This window comes from Blennius ocellaris (assembly GCF_963422515.1).
Source record: "Blennius ocellaris genome assembly, chromosome: 2".
NCBI classification, from domain to species: domain Eukaryota; kingdom Metazoa; phylum Chordata; class Actinopteri; order Blenniiformes; family Blenniidae; genus Blennius; species Blennius ocellaris.
Window position 1 is genome coordinate 23,953,987 of NC_137651.1, and position 14,009 is coordinate 23,967,995.

General features: G+C 45.7%; 2 protein-coding genes across 3 annotated transcripts; one reads left to right on the top strand and one right to left on the bottom strand.

Annotated features, from left to right (window-relative positions):
• Positions 1 to 5,508: 5,508 nt before the first annotated feature.
• hdac12 (histone deacetylase 12) lies at positions 5,509 to 9,285 on the top strand. 2 transcript variants are annotated; one of them, XM_080513713.1, is made up of 8 exons: positions 5,509 to 5,662; positions 5,752 to 5,895; positions 6,654 to 6,813; positions 6,897 to 7,084; positions 8,058 to 8,208; positions 8,309 to 8,425; positions 8,513 to 8,655; positions 8,937 to 9,285. In XM_080513713.1, exons 1-8 carry the CDS (start codon positions 5,567 to 5,569, stop codon positions 8,958 to 8,960), a joined length of 1,023 nt encoding a protein of 340 aa, XP_080369839.1. In that variant the 5' UTR covers positions 5,509 to 5,566; the 3' UTR covers positions 8,961 to 9,285. The 2 variants fall into 2 exon arrangements, with proteins under 2 accessions (XP_080369839.1, XP_080369840.1); XM_080513714.1 differs by lacking the exon at positions 8,937 to 9,285 and having other exon boundaries at positions 6,897 to 7,131; positions 8,513 to 8,647.
• A 1,269-nt stretch (positions 9,286 to 10,554) lies between these two features.
• Positions 10,555 to 12,171, bottom strand: trmt9b (tRNA methyltransferase 9B; the record flags this gene model as incomplete). Its single annotated transcript, XM_080514383.1, has 3 exons — positions 10,555 to 11,444; positions 11,757 to 11,930; positions 12,009 to 12,171. The coding sequence occupies 3 exons, from the start codon at positions 12,169 to 12,171 to the stop codon at positions 10,555 to 10,557; spliced, it is 1,227 nt and encodes a 408-aa protein (XP_080370509.1).
• Positions 12,172 to 14,009: the final 1,838 nt, after the last annotated feature.

Consider the following 14,009-nt stretch of genomic DNA (forward strand, 5'->3'; position numbering starts at 1 on the left):
ATAGCGTCACTGTCGGTGGGAGGCAAGAGAACATGATCCGCAATGCAACCGCGCTCCTCCAGACTTGAAACCTCGCCAGTGCGGTATAAAAATGGCGGTGTACGGCCGCTGACATGCTTGTTTGTGGACGCCACCATACGTTTTTGTGGAGGCCGCCATTATTGCTCACGGTCAGCGCCATACTACTCTCAAAACGCAAACCTCGCCAGTGCGGTATCACAATGGTGGCTTATGGGCACCGACATACTTGTTTTTGGCCGCCGCCATGCGTGTTTGTGGTCGCTGCCATATTGAAAAGGACAACTTACGTCACTGCTTCAGTTACGTCACGGTTTCATGGGTCATGTTCAGTTTGAAGAAGCACAAGAACACTGGAGAAACATCCAGGTAGATATTATGTGAATAAAGCTCAGAGTATTTATAAGGCCCAGAGCCAAGTGGATTGAAGAGGGAGAATCCCCCCCCCCCCCCCACCATATTCCATATTCAATATCTCTCTGAACCTATTTCAGCAAGACACTGCAGCTGGAACCACATCTGTAGAGTTCAGCTACTAAACTGATCTGCCTACTTCATTCATCCAGTGACAATGTGTGGTGCATTAAGCAAAACTAACTACAAAAATGGAGAGTAACTGTAGTTACTTCAGAGTAAATGTCCATGACAAACCTTCAAAAAGTACCTCTGACAACTTTAAAAGAATAAAACCATCCATGAATCACGTCATTGTTCTTTATTATATTTACAAGCACTTTTAAAGAGAAAACCCAACAAATCCACATGAGCAAGCGTGAGCGACTGTGGAAAGGGAAAAAGTCCCTCTAACAGGAAGAAATCTTTGCAGAAACCAGACTCAGGGTGGCGGCATTCTGCTGGCCGGTTGGGGTGAGAGGATAGAGGAGAGGACAGACAGAGAGATAAAAGATACACTCTGAAAATCGGACAGGAGACTTCAAACCACGATATTGTTAGACATCCGGCAGGGAGGATGAGAGCACAGATGACAGGAGCTTGCTAGAACTTTCTCCCACTGGCTATGATGACCTGTGCTTGAAGCCTCGTGTGACCTTGTGTTGATGATGATCTGAAAAAAGATCGACAAGGTGCATGCAGATAGGTTTCAAAAGACACAAAATATTGACCACTACTTCTATGATGTCCTCCATTGATTGATCATCTTTATTCTGGAAGCATAACATCAAAAATGTAATGGATGAGTCTCAGGTCCCCCTTCTTGATTTCCGTGACCTCCTCGATCTCTTTCAGCATCTCGAAGATCTGTTGCAATACAGATGAATAAAAATAAACAAATTGAGCTTATGTTACATAAAAAATCTCAAACTTGATTGATGAGTCATAGGAGTGTTCTGCATGCAGACATGCGACACTCAATTCCTTTACGGTCTCTGGATCCGTGGTCAGCACAGATGCTGTGTGCATTGTTGGGTGTGCATATGAATGCTCCATGCCCACGCATTCGCTGCTACGATGACGTGACATTCTGATTGAACACTGCGTCTGAAAAAATATTTAAATCAGAATCATTAGTATTTGTTCAAATGTACTGATCTCTCATTGATGAATGCAAACTGACAAGCATCCAAGTGATTCATTGCAGTATGTTATATATAAGATATTCGATCTCCCTCATAACCATTAAACTTTCTCTAATTTGGATGCACTGATAATAACACAGAAATCCCAGTCAGGTTGTAAAAATCCAGTAATGCAGTATGATAAAAAAACACCAGTAGGGGTCTCAATAAACCAACACATGGAACAAAGATAAAAAAAGAGCAACATAAACTTTGAGCTGATCTTACTTGAATTGCTCCCAACATAACTATACAACAACTCTTCCTCTCACTAATACTGATATAATGACACCTATCAACCATGTCCTACTTATTAGTGCAGGCTGATGCACACCGTTTTGAGGCTTTTCACCCACGTGACAAAATTCAGCCATTTAGGACGTAATCGCAACTAAATGTTGTGATGAAACTGCAGTTAGCAGGAGTGATAAGTGAAGGCACACAGTAAACTATGAGTTGTCTGGACGGAGAAATAAAGCAGCAGAGACATGTGGACAGACTGACACAGTTGGGGATAGATGAACATATCTGTTCCCTCATGGAAGCTTGTGAAGCTGATCTGGCTACGGTCTTCCAGTGCGAGTATAAACATAGTCTCTAAATACTGGTAGAACTCCACCTACCATTTCATTCTTATTAGTGCAGGCTGATATTTTACACAGAAAAAAATGCAATTATTTACCTTAGCAGAAGACAATCCTTTACTCTGTTGAGCTTCGAGTACACGTGTGAAGAAAACAATGCAATGGGAACAAATGTGCGCTTGAACAGCGCGGCGCACAGTTTTTTTCCGGCGAGTGGGTCCTCCAACGTCACTTCCGGTGGGTGGGCCTCCGAAAACGTAATTCCCGACGTTCCTCGGGGTCTGATACGTCACTTCCTGTATGTCGCTTCTGTAAACGTCACTTCCGGTACGCCCAATTTCAAAATGGCGGCGATCGGTAAATAAGTATGGCGGCGCTCGCAACACCGCCATTTTTGATTCTCCACCGACATCTCTTGCATTTTCTTCACGTTTATAGCGTTTTCTTCGCTGCACACGTCTGTGTTGTTCCATTACGAAATCAAGCAACAGCGCTTTCCCGTGGCCTGGCAGACTAACTACATCGTCGTTTAATGTGTCCGCTGCTGCAGTGTAAACATACTTCTTTTTTTCTTTTTTCTTTTTTTTAACAGAGTAGGTGTTGTCACGTGAAACGTTGTCGTGTAAACGGGGCCTCAATGTTTTCACGCGAGTGTTGGGGGTGTTTGCCCCAGGGGGACAGGGCAGCAGCTCGTCACCTTCTCACAAAGACAGCAGCTACAAATTAATCCCCCCCCCCCCCCCCCCAACAACTGCCCCTGTCCTCACCTGCTGCAACACGCTCTGCCACCTCTCACAATCAACCTGCAAATTCTTTCCGCTCTGAGCTGTAAGCTGCAGGGAGGGGGGTTGTGGGGGGGACTGTGCTCCACGTTGTGATTGTGATGCTGAGTAATTGACAGGTATGTTGGGATCCAGTGTGTGATGTAAACCTTTCATGAAGGGACATGAAGGGACGACGCAGGGCCTCACGAGATGACGGGGATTATTTGTTAAACGCACATCCCGTTCAGCGTGAAATCCACTCCATTCACTTGTGCAATAATCCAAATGAAATGTGTAGGATTTGATCATATCCATTTTGAATCGTATCCAAGAAAACAGCTGTGATACACCAGATAGTTTGTTGTTTGTTTTTTTTACATATCAGCAACAACTTTTGTTTTGTTTTTTGTCATTGATTCCTTGATTTAGTTTAAATGAATTGGGTAAGGTGCTTAATGGCTCAAGTTATTGTTTGTACATCATAAATGACAAGGAACTATGTAGTTATTTAACATGTCTGACCCAGTTTAGATGGAATCAAGCTGCATGTGGCACTGGAACAATGGGTTGAATATATAACATCTGCATGGATTATACAAAAGTCTTTCATATGTGTTTTGATAAAATATGTAATGTTATGCGGGTATTTAAACAATTAAACCTTTTTTTATTGTTATTTTGGGTTTCAAACTTTTTTACGTTATCCTTCACCTTTTCTAGACACTGAATGAAAAGAAATGTGCATTTCAACTATTTTTTAGCAGCTACAAATTACATTTATCCCACCATCATCACACACAAAAAATACATCTAAAACCACCTCTTCAGCTTTTACATTATTGGGAGAGAATAATTTGATGAAATACATGTTGATGTTAATAAAATATTTTCTTCTAGCTCAGTTAGAGTTGACAGTGTTTCACTCAGTTAATCAGAGAAATCAAGTTTTTCTATAAGAACTACAATAACTCAATACATTTATATGATTTGAAAAATGTTGTCTAACCAGAGAAACGGATGGAGTCCTTGATAGTGATAGTGGGTAAAACATTGCATGTGATAAAAAAAAAAAAAAAGAAGTCCTTTACAAGACTGGATTAAATGTACAGAAATATCCAAATTAAAGAGAAACATAAGCCAAACATATTTGAGTGTTTCAGTCTGATTACCGTCTTCCTCTTCTTTCCTCCTCATTAACGGGGCTGAAGCCACTAATTGATTTTCCTTCTCTAATCTCCTTCCTCTGCTATGAGGTGATATTGTCGTCTGCACCTGAGGCCGACGTGCTCTCGTCTTTCTCCTTATCTGCTCAGGACGACACCAGCCCCTCCCCAGGGGCTCTGCACTAATCCTCCTCCAACACACACACACGGCGATGTAAAAGACAGCAGATGTAAAAGTAAAACCAGACACAAAAAGTAATTGATCAAAGGCCATTGTTGGTACAGTGACAGGGAAAACTATGGCGCCTTTTTAAAGCAAATTCACACGTCATCCATCCAGGAAAAACAAGCAGAGTGTCAAAACACAGATATTAAACCACGTCCTGAGCGTTGTAAAAAGAAAAACCCCTCTTATTATTTGCATGACATCACTGTCTCTTTAAGTGGTAAAATATGAGGGAGGGAAGATGGTAAATCCCTGCGAAGTGACACCATAAATGATGCTCTGTCACTGTGATTAAGCGCCTCGGCCACGGCACGCTTTGACTTCAGGAGGAGGAGGAGGAGGAGGAGTGGATTCAGTGGACACATAGCAGACAAACATCAGAGAAGAAGATGAACAACCCCCCCCCCCCCCCCCCCCCCCCCAGTGATCACACAGAAACAATACACAATGAACTGAATTTGAATGCTGAAATCCCCAAATACAAAAAGAGCTTTGATCACTTCACAAAGTGAGAGAGAAAAGAGATGAGCGAAGGATGAAAGAAGCGCTGCGAGGAGTGTTTTGTTTAATTTGTTCTTTAATGATCTTTGATTTCCGACCAGAGAGACGTCGGTATGTACGACGACGAATTCAAATAAACATGGATCACAAGGGGAGAGTGCGGAAACTAATCTCAGAACAGAAATAGACTTTGCATCTAGAAAGTATTCAGTCTGTACTCAATACTTTGATTGATGGAAGTCTTTGCAGAGCTCCCACAGGTCATTCAGTCCCTCCTCAATCAAGCTGTAGAATACTGCTGGTCCATCATAAAGCACTGTAAATATATCTATATTTGTCCGGTGTTTCAGTCATTCATTCATTCATTTTATATTGTAAATACTCAAATGTGTGGGTTTTTTTTATTGCAAATTCTTATTATTGTATCATCCGACCATCCTCAATGCTGCTTCATCCTGCGCAGACTCCCGGGGAGCTGCTGTGGCATGAATGCCAAACTTACTGGACTGTGACCTGCAGTACCCACTGTGGTCTTTAGGTGGAGACAAACAGTGCAGCAAGCGCTCACACTCGCGGTGCTTCCACTCCCTGCCAGCAGAGGGCGGCACTACAAAACCGGATCCCGTTCAAACGTCAGCGGTTCACGGACCCTTTCATAACAGCCGCCGACTCTGTGTGTGTGTGTGTGTGTGTGTGTGTTTTTTCTGCTGCTTCATCGAGAGAAAACGAGAGGATGAGCTGCACGAAGCGGCTCCTCGAGCCTCGGCCACCCTCCGCACGGCTGCTCGCCGCAGCTCTCGGCTCCTGCAGACGTTTCCACGCAGAAACTGTAAGATTCGTGCAAAACAAGCCACACTCTTGCGGCTTCTCTGTAACCACAGCTCTGTGTGCCCTGCTCGTACTCTCCTCACCTGACAGGTGAGGCATGAATCCAGAGGACTACCCATCATCCACCACAAGAAGTACGCGTGCGAGCTTCCGCCCAACCACAGGTTTCCCATGGAGAAGTTCCCCAGAGTTTTACACTTTTTACTCGGAGATCAGGTGATTACTGACAAACAGGTGAGTGAAACTCTTCTGATCTGATGAAATAAAATCACATTTACCTTTAGGGTTGGTCAGTGAAAAGTCACACTGGTAGGAGATATACAAATGACTTCAGTTATTTGTTTTGAAGTGCCAGATAAAGTCGTAATTTGTGAATAATGACTCAAGATTACGTGGCATAAGTTTGTAATGTATAAACATTTCAGTTTGAATGCAAGTAGGGGGGGGGGGGGGTCATCATGAGAAACATCTGTGCTTTGTGCACGTTTTTAGATTTTCATAGTATTTTCATAATAAAACACTTTATTACATAATTACCACAATTTATTTTTTCTCACTTAAATGAACATTTTAAAAGAGAGTTGACACGTTGCATCATGACAGTTAAGATGCTGTGTTCATTTCCAAACATTACATTTTAACTCCCATGTTCAATTGTATTTGTTTTTGTTTTACATCTCATAACTATTTGACCTTAAGTCGTTTTCCTGGTGGGCCAAGTATAGATGCTTTCACTTATATTTAAAATGTATAATAAGATTGGCTCATTTTTCCTTTACCTTCAACATACAGAACAATACAATAATAATATATTACAAAACATCTTAATGAGTCTGATGTCTCTGTAGTTTTAACATAAAATAATATGTTTTGACCAATGAATCATCACGTCCCCCAGAATCTTTCCCTCTCGGGTTAAAAACCTCAGTAAGTTGTTGTTCTTCTAAAAGAGCGCAGTTTCTTCTCGATGTGATTTTCTTCCTTCGCAGTAGGTGTGGGCCCCCGAAGCAGCCTCCGAAGACTCACTGCGCCGCGTCCACACGGACGACTACCTGAAGAAATTCCTCAGCGGGAAAACCAGCGAGCCGGAGCAGAGGAGGACCGGCTTCCCCTGGAGCGAGGGCATCGTGCGACGCTGTCGATACGAGACGGGTGAGAGGGCCACGCGCCTCGCGGGGCGCCGTCGTCGGCCCGGGCCGCCGTCGCAGCGCGTCAGCTTTCCGCTCGTCCCACAGGAGGGACGCTCCTTGCCGCTCGGCTCGCCCAGCAGAGGGGGCTGGCGTGCAGCACAGCGGGGGGGACCCATCACGCGTTCCCCGGCTATGGCTCGGGCTTTTGTCTCCTCAACGACTTGGCGGTCGCGGCCAGACACTCGGCGTCGGCGAAGAGGAAGGTCCTGATTGTGGATCTGGACGTGCATCAGGTGGAGTGTCTCTCTCGCTCTGCTCTTCTACCGCCGGCTGACAGGAGGTCAGGATCATGGCGTCTCTCTCTCTCTCTCTCTCTCTCTCTCTCTCTCTCTCCACAGCAGGGGCGTCATATATGAGGCCTGAAGGCTAAAACCATCAGCAAGAGGCTCACATCCAGCCTGCATTGTTTTTAATATTCTAAGAAAACATCAACTTTTTTTACAAATGTCTTCAGAGTAGTGGACACAACACCGAGACCCGACTCACGATGAGTTTATAAAAACATGCAACATCTATAGAAGGGTTTTTTTTGTTTGTTTTTTTTGACATTTCACTGTATTTTGCACCAGAGGGTTTCATTAAAACTGGCTTTATGTTGAGAGTGTAGTAATCGTTTAGTTTTGGGACAAGATCAACAGTTTCGTCACTCTGCGCCACAACGAAGAACAACTTTTAAAAAGTCTAAATTCCGAGGATTGTTGTGGAATTAATTTGACCGTTCTGGCGAACTCGAGATGAAGTTGGACTGAATGTTGGAACCTGAACTAAAAAGGTGTCGGGTACACAGTGTGCATGCTGCTACGAGCAGACTGCTCACAACCAATACGCATGCAGCAGAAAATGTATTTAAAAAACAACAACACAGAAACAAAGTGAATGGTGAGCCATGTCAAATATACTGTCAATATTTTAATATATAGAATGTCCCAGTTCTTGGTTATTTATTAATTTCCCATAGACGGAATACTGACATGTTGTTTTATTCATCTTTTTCCACTTTCATGCGTCACACACACTCACTGTTTTTGTAAAAACCGAACAGGGAGAACATATAAACGTGTTATATTTTGGCTCTGAGGATGACCGTCATACGGGGCTTGTTGCAGTTAAAACCTCACTTTACGTCGAGGGTGAAATCGTTGCAGTCAAAACAATCCGTGTCGGGCAGCGTTGACGCTTAATGACGTCTCCCTCTGCGTCCCGCAGGGCGACGGCACCGCTTTCATTTTCAAAGAGGAGCCGTCGGTCTTCACGTTCTCGGTGCACTGTGGGAAGAACTTCCCCGTCCGTAAGCAACAGAGCGACCTGGACGTCAGCGTGGAGGACGGACTGGAGGACGGGGAGTACCTCGCCACTGGCACGTTAATGTTTTGTGGATGAACGGAGGGATGTCGAGCCGCTGAAGTCTTGCCGACGACGCTCGCGTGTCGTCAGACTGAGTGTTGTGTGTCTTGCAGTGGAGGCTCACCTGCCCTGGCTGCTGGACAGCTTCCGACCCGACCTGGTTCTGTACGACGCCGGCGTGGATCCTCACTGGGAAGACGAACTCGGCAGGCTCCGTCTGACCGACCACGGTGAAGGATTCTCTTTTTCCTCACGGGCGAATAAACCTGCAACCGAGGAGTTTTATTAAAATGTATCTATTGTAAACACCTCTTCAGGGCTTTACCAGAGAGACTTGTATGTGATGAAGACTGTGGTGAGCCAAGGTGTTCCTCTGGCTGCGGTTATCGGAGGAGGATACTCCAGAGACATCGACAAACTGGCGCTCAGACACTCCATCGTCCACCGAGCAGCTACTCAGGTCAACAAAACGACACTTGCTGCTAAATGTTTTAGAGCAGGGGGGTCCGAACTCGGTCCTGCACGTTTTGGTTCTCTCCCTGCTTCAGCATACCTGGATCTAGTGATGATGTCATCACCGAGGTTGTGCGGGGAAAAAAGCCCAATATTGACACCCTCATTGCGATCAGGTGTGCCGCAACTTGGGAGGAGCTGCAGGTCCCTGCGGGGCCCAGGTTTAAACACCCCGTAGTTTACAACAAATCGGCCTCTGAGTCAAAGTTTTATTTCCGATCCTTTTAGGTTTGGAGGGAGGCTGGACTGTGAAACCCGGAAATCCCACCGAGCTCCATCTCTGAAGATAATTTCACCACTCGTGTCCGAAGTTCTTTAATCGATGGACGTGGCGGCCACGGAAGGTCCACGCGGGAGCAGTTTGGGGTTTTTGATCGGCAAACCTCTGATTGGACGACGAGCGCTCAACAGATTGAGCCACTGCCACCCCAAATGTTAACTACTATGTTTCATGTGCAGTATATTTATGATGTACATGCAGTGCATCACAACTGTTCAATATAATCCACCAGAAAAGAGAGGACATTTGAAATAAACTACCTCTGATCTGATGATCTTAATGCTCCTTTTTAAAAATACTCCCTCTCTCTGCTAAAATAAAGGTGATTTATTGTGAAGAAAGCTTGGAGATCTGGTGTTTGCACACTTAAAATTCACCATATTTCACAATATGGTGTCAAACTGAACGGTTTTGGGCTCCTGCTCAAAGATTCAGCATATATTTGTGCCGTTTCATTAAAGTATTTAGCTCATTAACTGGGTTAATATGGAGAACTTACTGTTTTTAACACATTTTTTGCATTTATCTTTACAATTGTATCTGTTTATGCATATGGAGCGACTTATTTCACTAGCAGCTATTATTAAAGATAACGTGCAGTTTATACTCAGTCCTCCCATTGTGCACTGTCAGCACACTCCTGATATTTAAATTTGCTTTTTTTAATGATCAACTATGACTAAATTTGAAAAAAAATTCTGATATTTATATTCAAATATGATCCACAGATCGCAGTAAGTGTCAATCTGATAAATACCTCCTCAGTTACACACACACACACACACACACACACGTGTAAAGCCGAAAGGCTCAAAAAGAAATTTAATGACGGGAAACAAAAGTTTACATCAGACATTACGGCACCAGTGTCACTTAAACAGCGGACGAACACGTTCGGCCCTGATAAAGGTTCCGCGCCGTCCTCGTCACAGTCGAACAGACGACCATCAAGTATCGCCTCCTTTTCTCTCGGGTTCACGGCGTCCGGCGGCCGCGTGTCGTCAATACAGTGCAGTGTCTATTCACAGTATATGAGGCAGCTTATCGGAAAAAAACACACACACGCGTGATAATATTCAGCTTGTTACGAGACGACACATCAAGCTTGAGACAAAATACCAGCGTCTTGCACGGAGAACATGTAAGTGTCGAACACTCTGAAAGAAAATGACAAATGTTTTGGAAGATAATGCCTTCAAAACATTTGACAGCTTCTGAAGAAAAACAATCGAGTCCAAAGAGAAAAAAACAGTGACATCTTCCTTCCAGGATTGAGTTTTTAAAAATGGGTCAAATTAAGCTCAGAGTCATAATAATAAAAAAAATAAATAGACGTCGATCTAAAATCAAACAGTGGGTCCTACATGTTGGTTTCATGTGTTGTAGTAGAATTAGCACTTAAAAAAAAGTGGTGTCGAGAACAGTCACAGAGCCAGCTCCACAACGTCTTTCATTCCATTCAAATAAAAAAACAAAACGTTTCGACTGTACACTTATCAAATGTGTAACTCAGTGCTGAAACTTGAGGCCCACGTGAAGCCGAGGAAACTTAAAAACATGTAAAAGTCAGATCTTCCACAGACGAACCTTCTCCGCCACCACGCACCAGTTGGCGTGATCGAAGTAGGCGTCTTTGACGTGGAGCTCCTCCACGTGACTCCCGATCAGCTCCGCCAGCTCGCCCTCCCTGAAGACGTGGTAGTACCTCAGGCACGAGCCTCCCGCCCCCCCGTCGCCCCCCCGGGGACTCGCTGTGCTTCCGGGCCGCTCCCGGGCGTCGCTCTCCCTCTGCAGGGGGACGAGATCCGGCAGGGCCACGGAGCTGCACTCCCGGGACAGGGACACTGAGACGCCCCGGGTCTCCGCGCCGCCGCCGCCCCCCTTGTGCGGGTCGGCGGACTCGAAGACGTCCTCCTCCGATCCGATGACGGACGGAGGGGAGAAGAAGCTGGACACCTGTTTGATGAGGCCCCGTCCCCTCCCCCACTGGGAGGGCTTGCTCCCCTCGCTTTCTCCCGAGGGCGAAGGCAAAGTGCTCAGCTCTCTGGAGGACGAGCGGGAGACGGCCAAGCTCCCGAAGTCGAACACGGAGTCCAGGGACCTGGAGAAGAACCAGAGTCTCTGCGACTTCTGCCGCGGCGGGCTGTGGGCCAGGTCCTCTTCGTCCGCCACCGACGATGTGCTTCGAACCTTCCTGTGCTTGTCGGTGTCGTCTGTGGCTTCGCCCACGCTCTGTGCCGTGGCCCTCCTCCGGGGTTTGGCCGGCTCCCTGCCCACGCCGGCCGGGAGGAGAGGGTTGGGGTTCCAGGGAACAAAGATGTCCTGCTTCTCGAATTTACGACGTTTCTGCTCCATGGCCCACACGTAGATCATGATGCGTCCGCCCACCCGCAGCGTGCGTGCCATCTCCTTTATTGCTCGAATACGACGCTCTTTGGTGGACAAATGATGAATAACTGGAACAGAGAACGATTGAAGAGGTCAACGCGTGGGCATTCATTTCGTGACAGTTTTCTTTTTTTGTCTCGGTCTCACTGTGCCTTCCAGACACGATAATGACAGTGTGGGTATCTGCCGTCGTCCTGAGGACGACACTCTTCTGTTGAGAGGCCACGTGAATTATTTCAGTGTTGGCAAGGCAACACAGGTCTGCCTTGCGCTGATGTTTATCATTATATATGCTAATTATGAGGCGAATAGCTCAACCCAATCATGGCGGATCATGAGAAATGTATTGCCAACACCCAAACCCGCGGGTTTCCGTGTACCTGCAATGGAAAGCACGGCGTCGAAGCAGCCGTCTCTGTAAGGCAAATGCAGCCCGTCACACATTTGGACCTCGTGTCCTTGGCTCCAGGCAAAGTCCACCAGGGGGCGACAGACGTCGCACCCCAGCTTGAACACGTCCTGGTTGATGTGGAGATACTTTCCATTGCCACAGCCTGCGGGAGAGAGAAAAGCCCAGACGTTAAGTGGTCATACGTCACGTGATCACCGGGATTTGAAAAGGGGGTACCCACCAATGTCAGCCACGACGCTCCCCGGCTGCAGGTCCAGCAGGAACTGCCGTACCTTCGGCCAGGCCTTGTACCGGCTGTCATTGAAATATGGAGCGATCTTGTCGTAGACACTGTGCACATGATCGCGCTCCAGCTGAGTGGCAGCCTCCTCCATCACGCTCATCCAGGCCGCCTGGCGCAGCAGCCTCACAGCTCCATGGCTGCGGGGAGAAAAGCGACCGCTCAGCTTCGGGCACAAATGATAAATTCGTCAAACGAGATAGTAGACGTCAACGGTGGAGCTCGTCAATCGGGAGAGCACACTGGTTTTTCTCTGTGGCAACAAGGTCGGTACGGGCGCCCTAATCAGCAGACACACTCAAACATCTGTCAGGCAGCGGGCTAATTTCATGTCAAACCCTTCACTTGGCATTCAAGTAGCAGCTGCATCAGTACGCCTTCTCACATTTAGCCAGCAGTCCTCCAGGAGGGGAGGTCGATGGCTAAGAATACAACCCATCAGGTTTCATCTGTCAATTCTTGTCCGCGAGTTAAAAAATAAAAAAGAAGAAGAAGAAAAAATCTAATAAAAAAGACAAGAGTGAAGATTGCAAGGAGCAAAAAGTGGTAATGATTAAGAATCACTTAAGAAGCAACAGATCAGTGACATGACCACATCAGTGAAGCAGATTCACTTGAAAGTCGACCAGCAGAAGCAGTTTGAAACTTCCTAACAATGATGCCAAACAATCAGGAAACTCTCTGCATATGAGGCTCCCGTTTGCAAACGAAATGTTGCCAGTGAAAACTGTTTTCATTTCAAATAGCATTTTCAATGACTTAGCATTTTCACTTGAAAACAGGTTTTCAGGTTTTCAACAACCATCGACTCAAGATGTCAAATTTAACAAACACGTGTTTGTTTGCGTCCAGCAGCAAGGCAGGAGAGGAGTCTGAACCGACCGGCCTGCCGTGAACATCCCTCATCAAGTAGAAAGCACCATGAAAGGAAACGTCCGCGAAATTCCCACAATAAGCCTCTTTGCTCCTCACTTCTGTTGTTCGCAACAAAGCTCCATTCAAACTTTTCTTTTAAAGCCATGCTGCTGTGAACTTCAGAACCATTTCCACACAATGGTAAAATGTTTGTACACAAGGCGTGCACCTTTAAGTGGTACGGCTCGTCCTCCAGAGCACTCAGCAGGTCCACTTCCAGGTCCAGTTGTTTGCGCAGTCGTGCCGAGGCCAAAGGTCAAGTCGTAAATCATTTATGTCGACGACAAACGTGAAAAAAAAACTGTCAACATCCATCACGCTTCAGTTAACAGCTTTTACTGGCACCGTCCTTCTCAAGAAGAAGACGGCTGCGGTTTATTCTTACTGGGAGGTCAAAGCGCCAACGCTTCATTTAAATGTTGAATTATGCAAAATAGCTGCATGGAAACGGAACAAATTAGGGCCCCGTTTTACTTTGTTTACACAACAACGTCTGTTTATGCAACAACGGAGCCTGGAGACACTGACAAACAAATTTTTTTTGAAAACAAACATGAAACACAAGTTTTCTGAACAGCTGCTTCTGCACATTCGCTCCACGGCCGTAATAAATAGTGGTTCTTCACGTAGGAACGCCGGCATTGCCGTCATTGTTGATGTTTATTAGTGTATTGTTCCCTGCATGCATGTGTGTGGGGCAGGGTTGTTTTCATTACCAAAAAAGACAAACCAAAACAACGGCACCCACTAATGGCCCAACAGGAAAACTACATTGTTTTCAGTTTTTATGCCATTTCAAAGTAAGTGGATATCGTTTACATGTAAACGCTCAACTTCTATTGCCGAAATACGAAACGTTTCTGAAACCAAAAAATATAAATAAAATGCAAAAATGATCACGTAAGGAGGGCCTAAAAGAAACGGCTTCAGAGGTATCGAGTGGAGCCATCAAATATAGACATTTCTCTTCCGATCACTGTTAATTGGAGAAGTGATGAAAATTAGCATCAACATCTTTGTGACATC

Excerpts from the sequence above, each read along its gene's own strand:
- hdac12 (XM_080513713.1), top strand. The coding sequence starts at position 5,567 with ATGAGCTGCACGAAGCGGCTCCTCGAGCCTCGGCCACCCTCCGCACGG. Across the intron at positions 6,814-6,896 it reads ACGCTGTCGATACGAGACGG|GAGGGACGCTCCTTGCCGCT; the intron begins GTGAGAGGGCCA and ends CTCGTCCCACAG. Across the intron at positions 7,085-8,057 it reads TGGATCTGGACGTGCATCAG|GGCGACGGCACCGCTTTCAT; the intron begins GTGGAGTGTCTC and ends TGCGTCCCGCAG.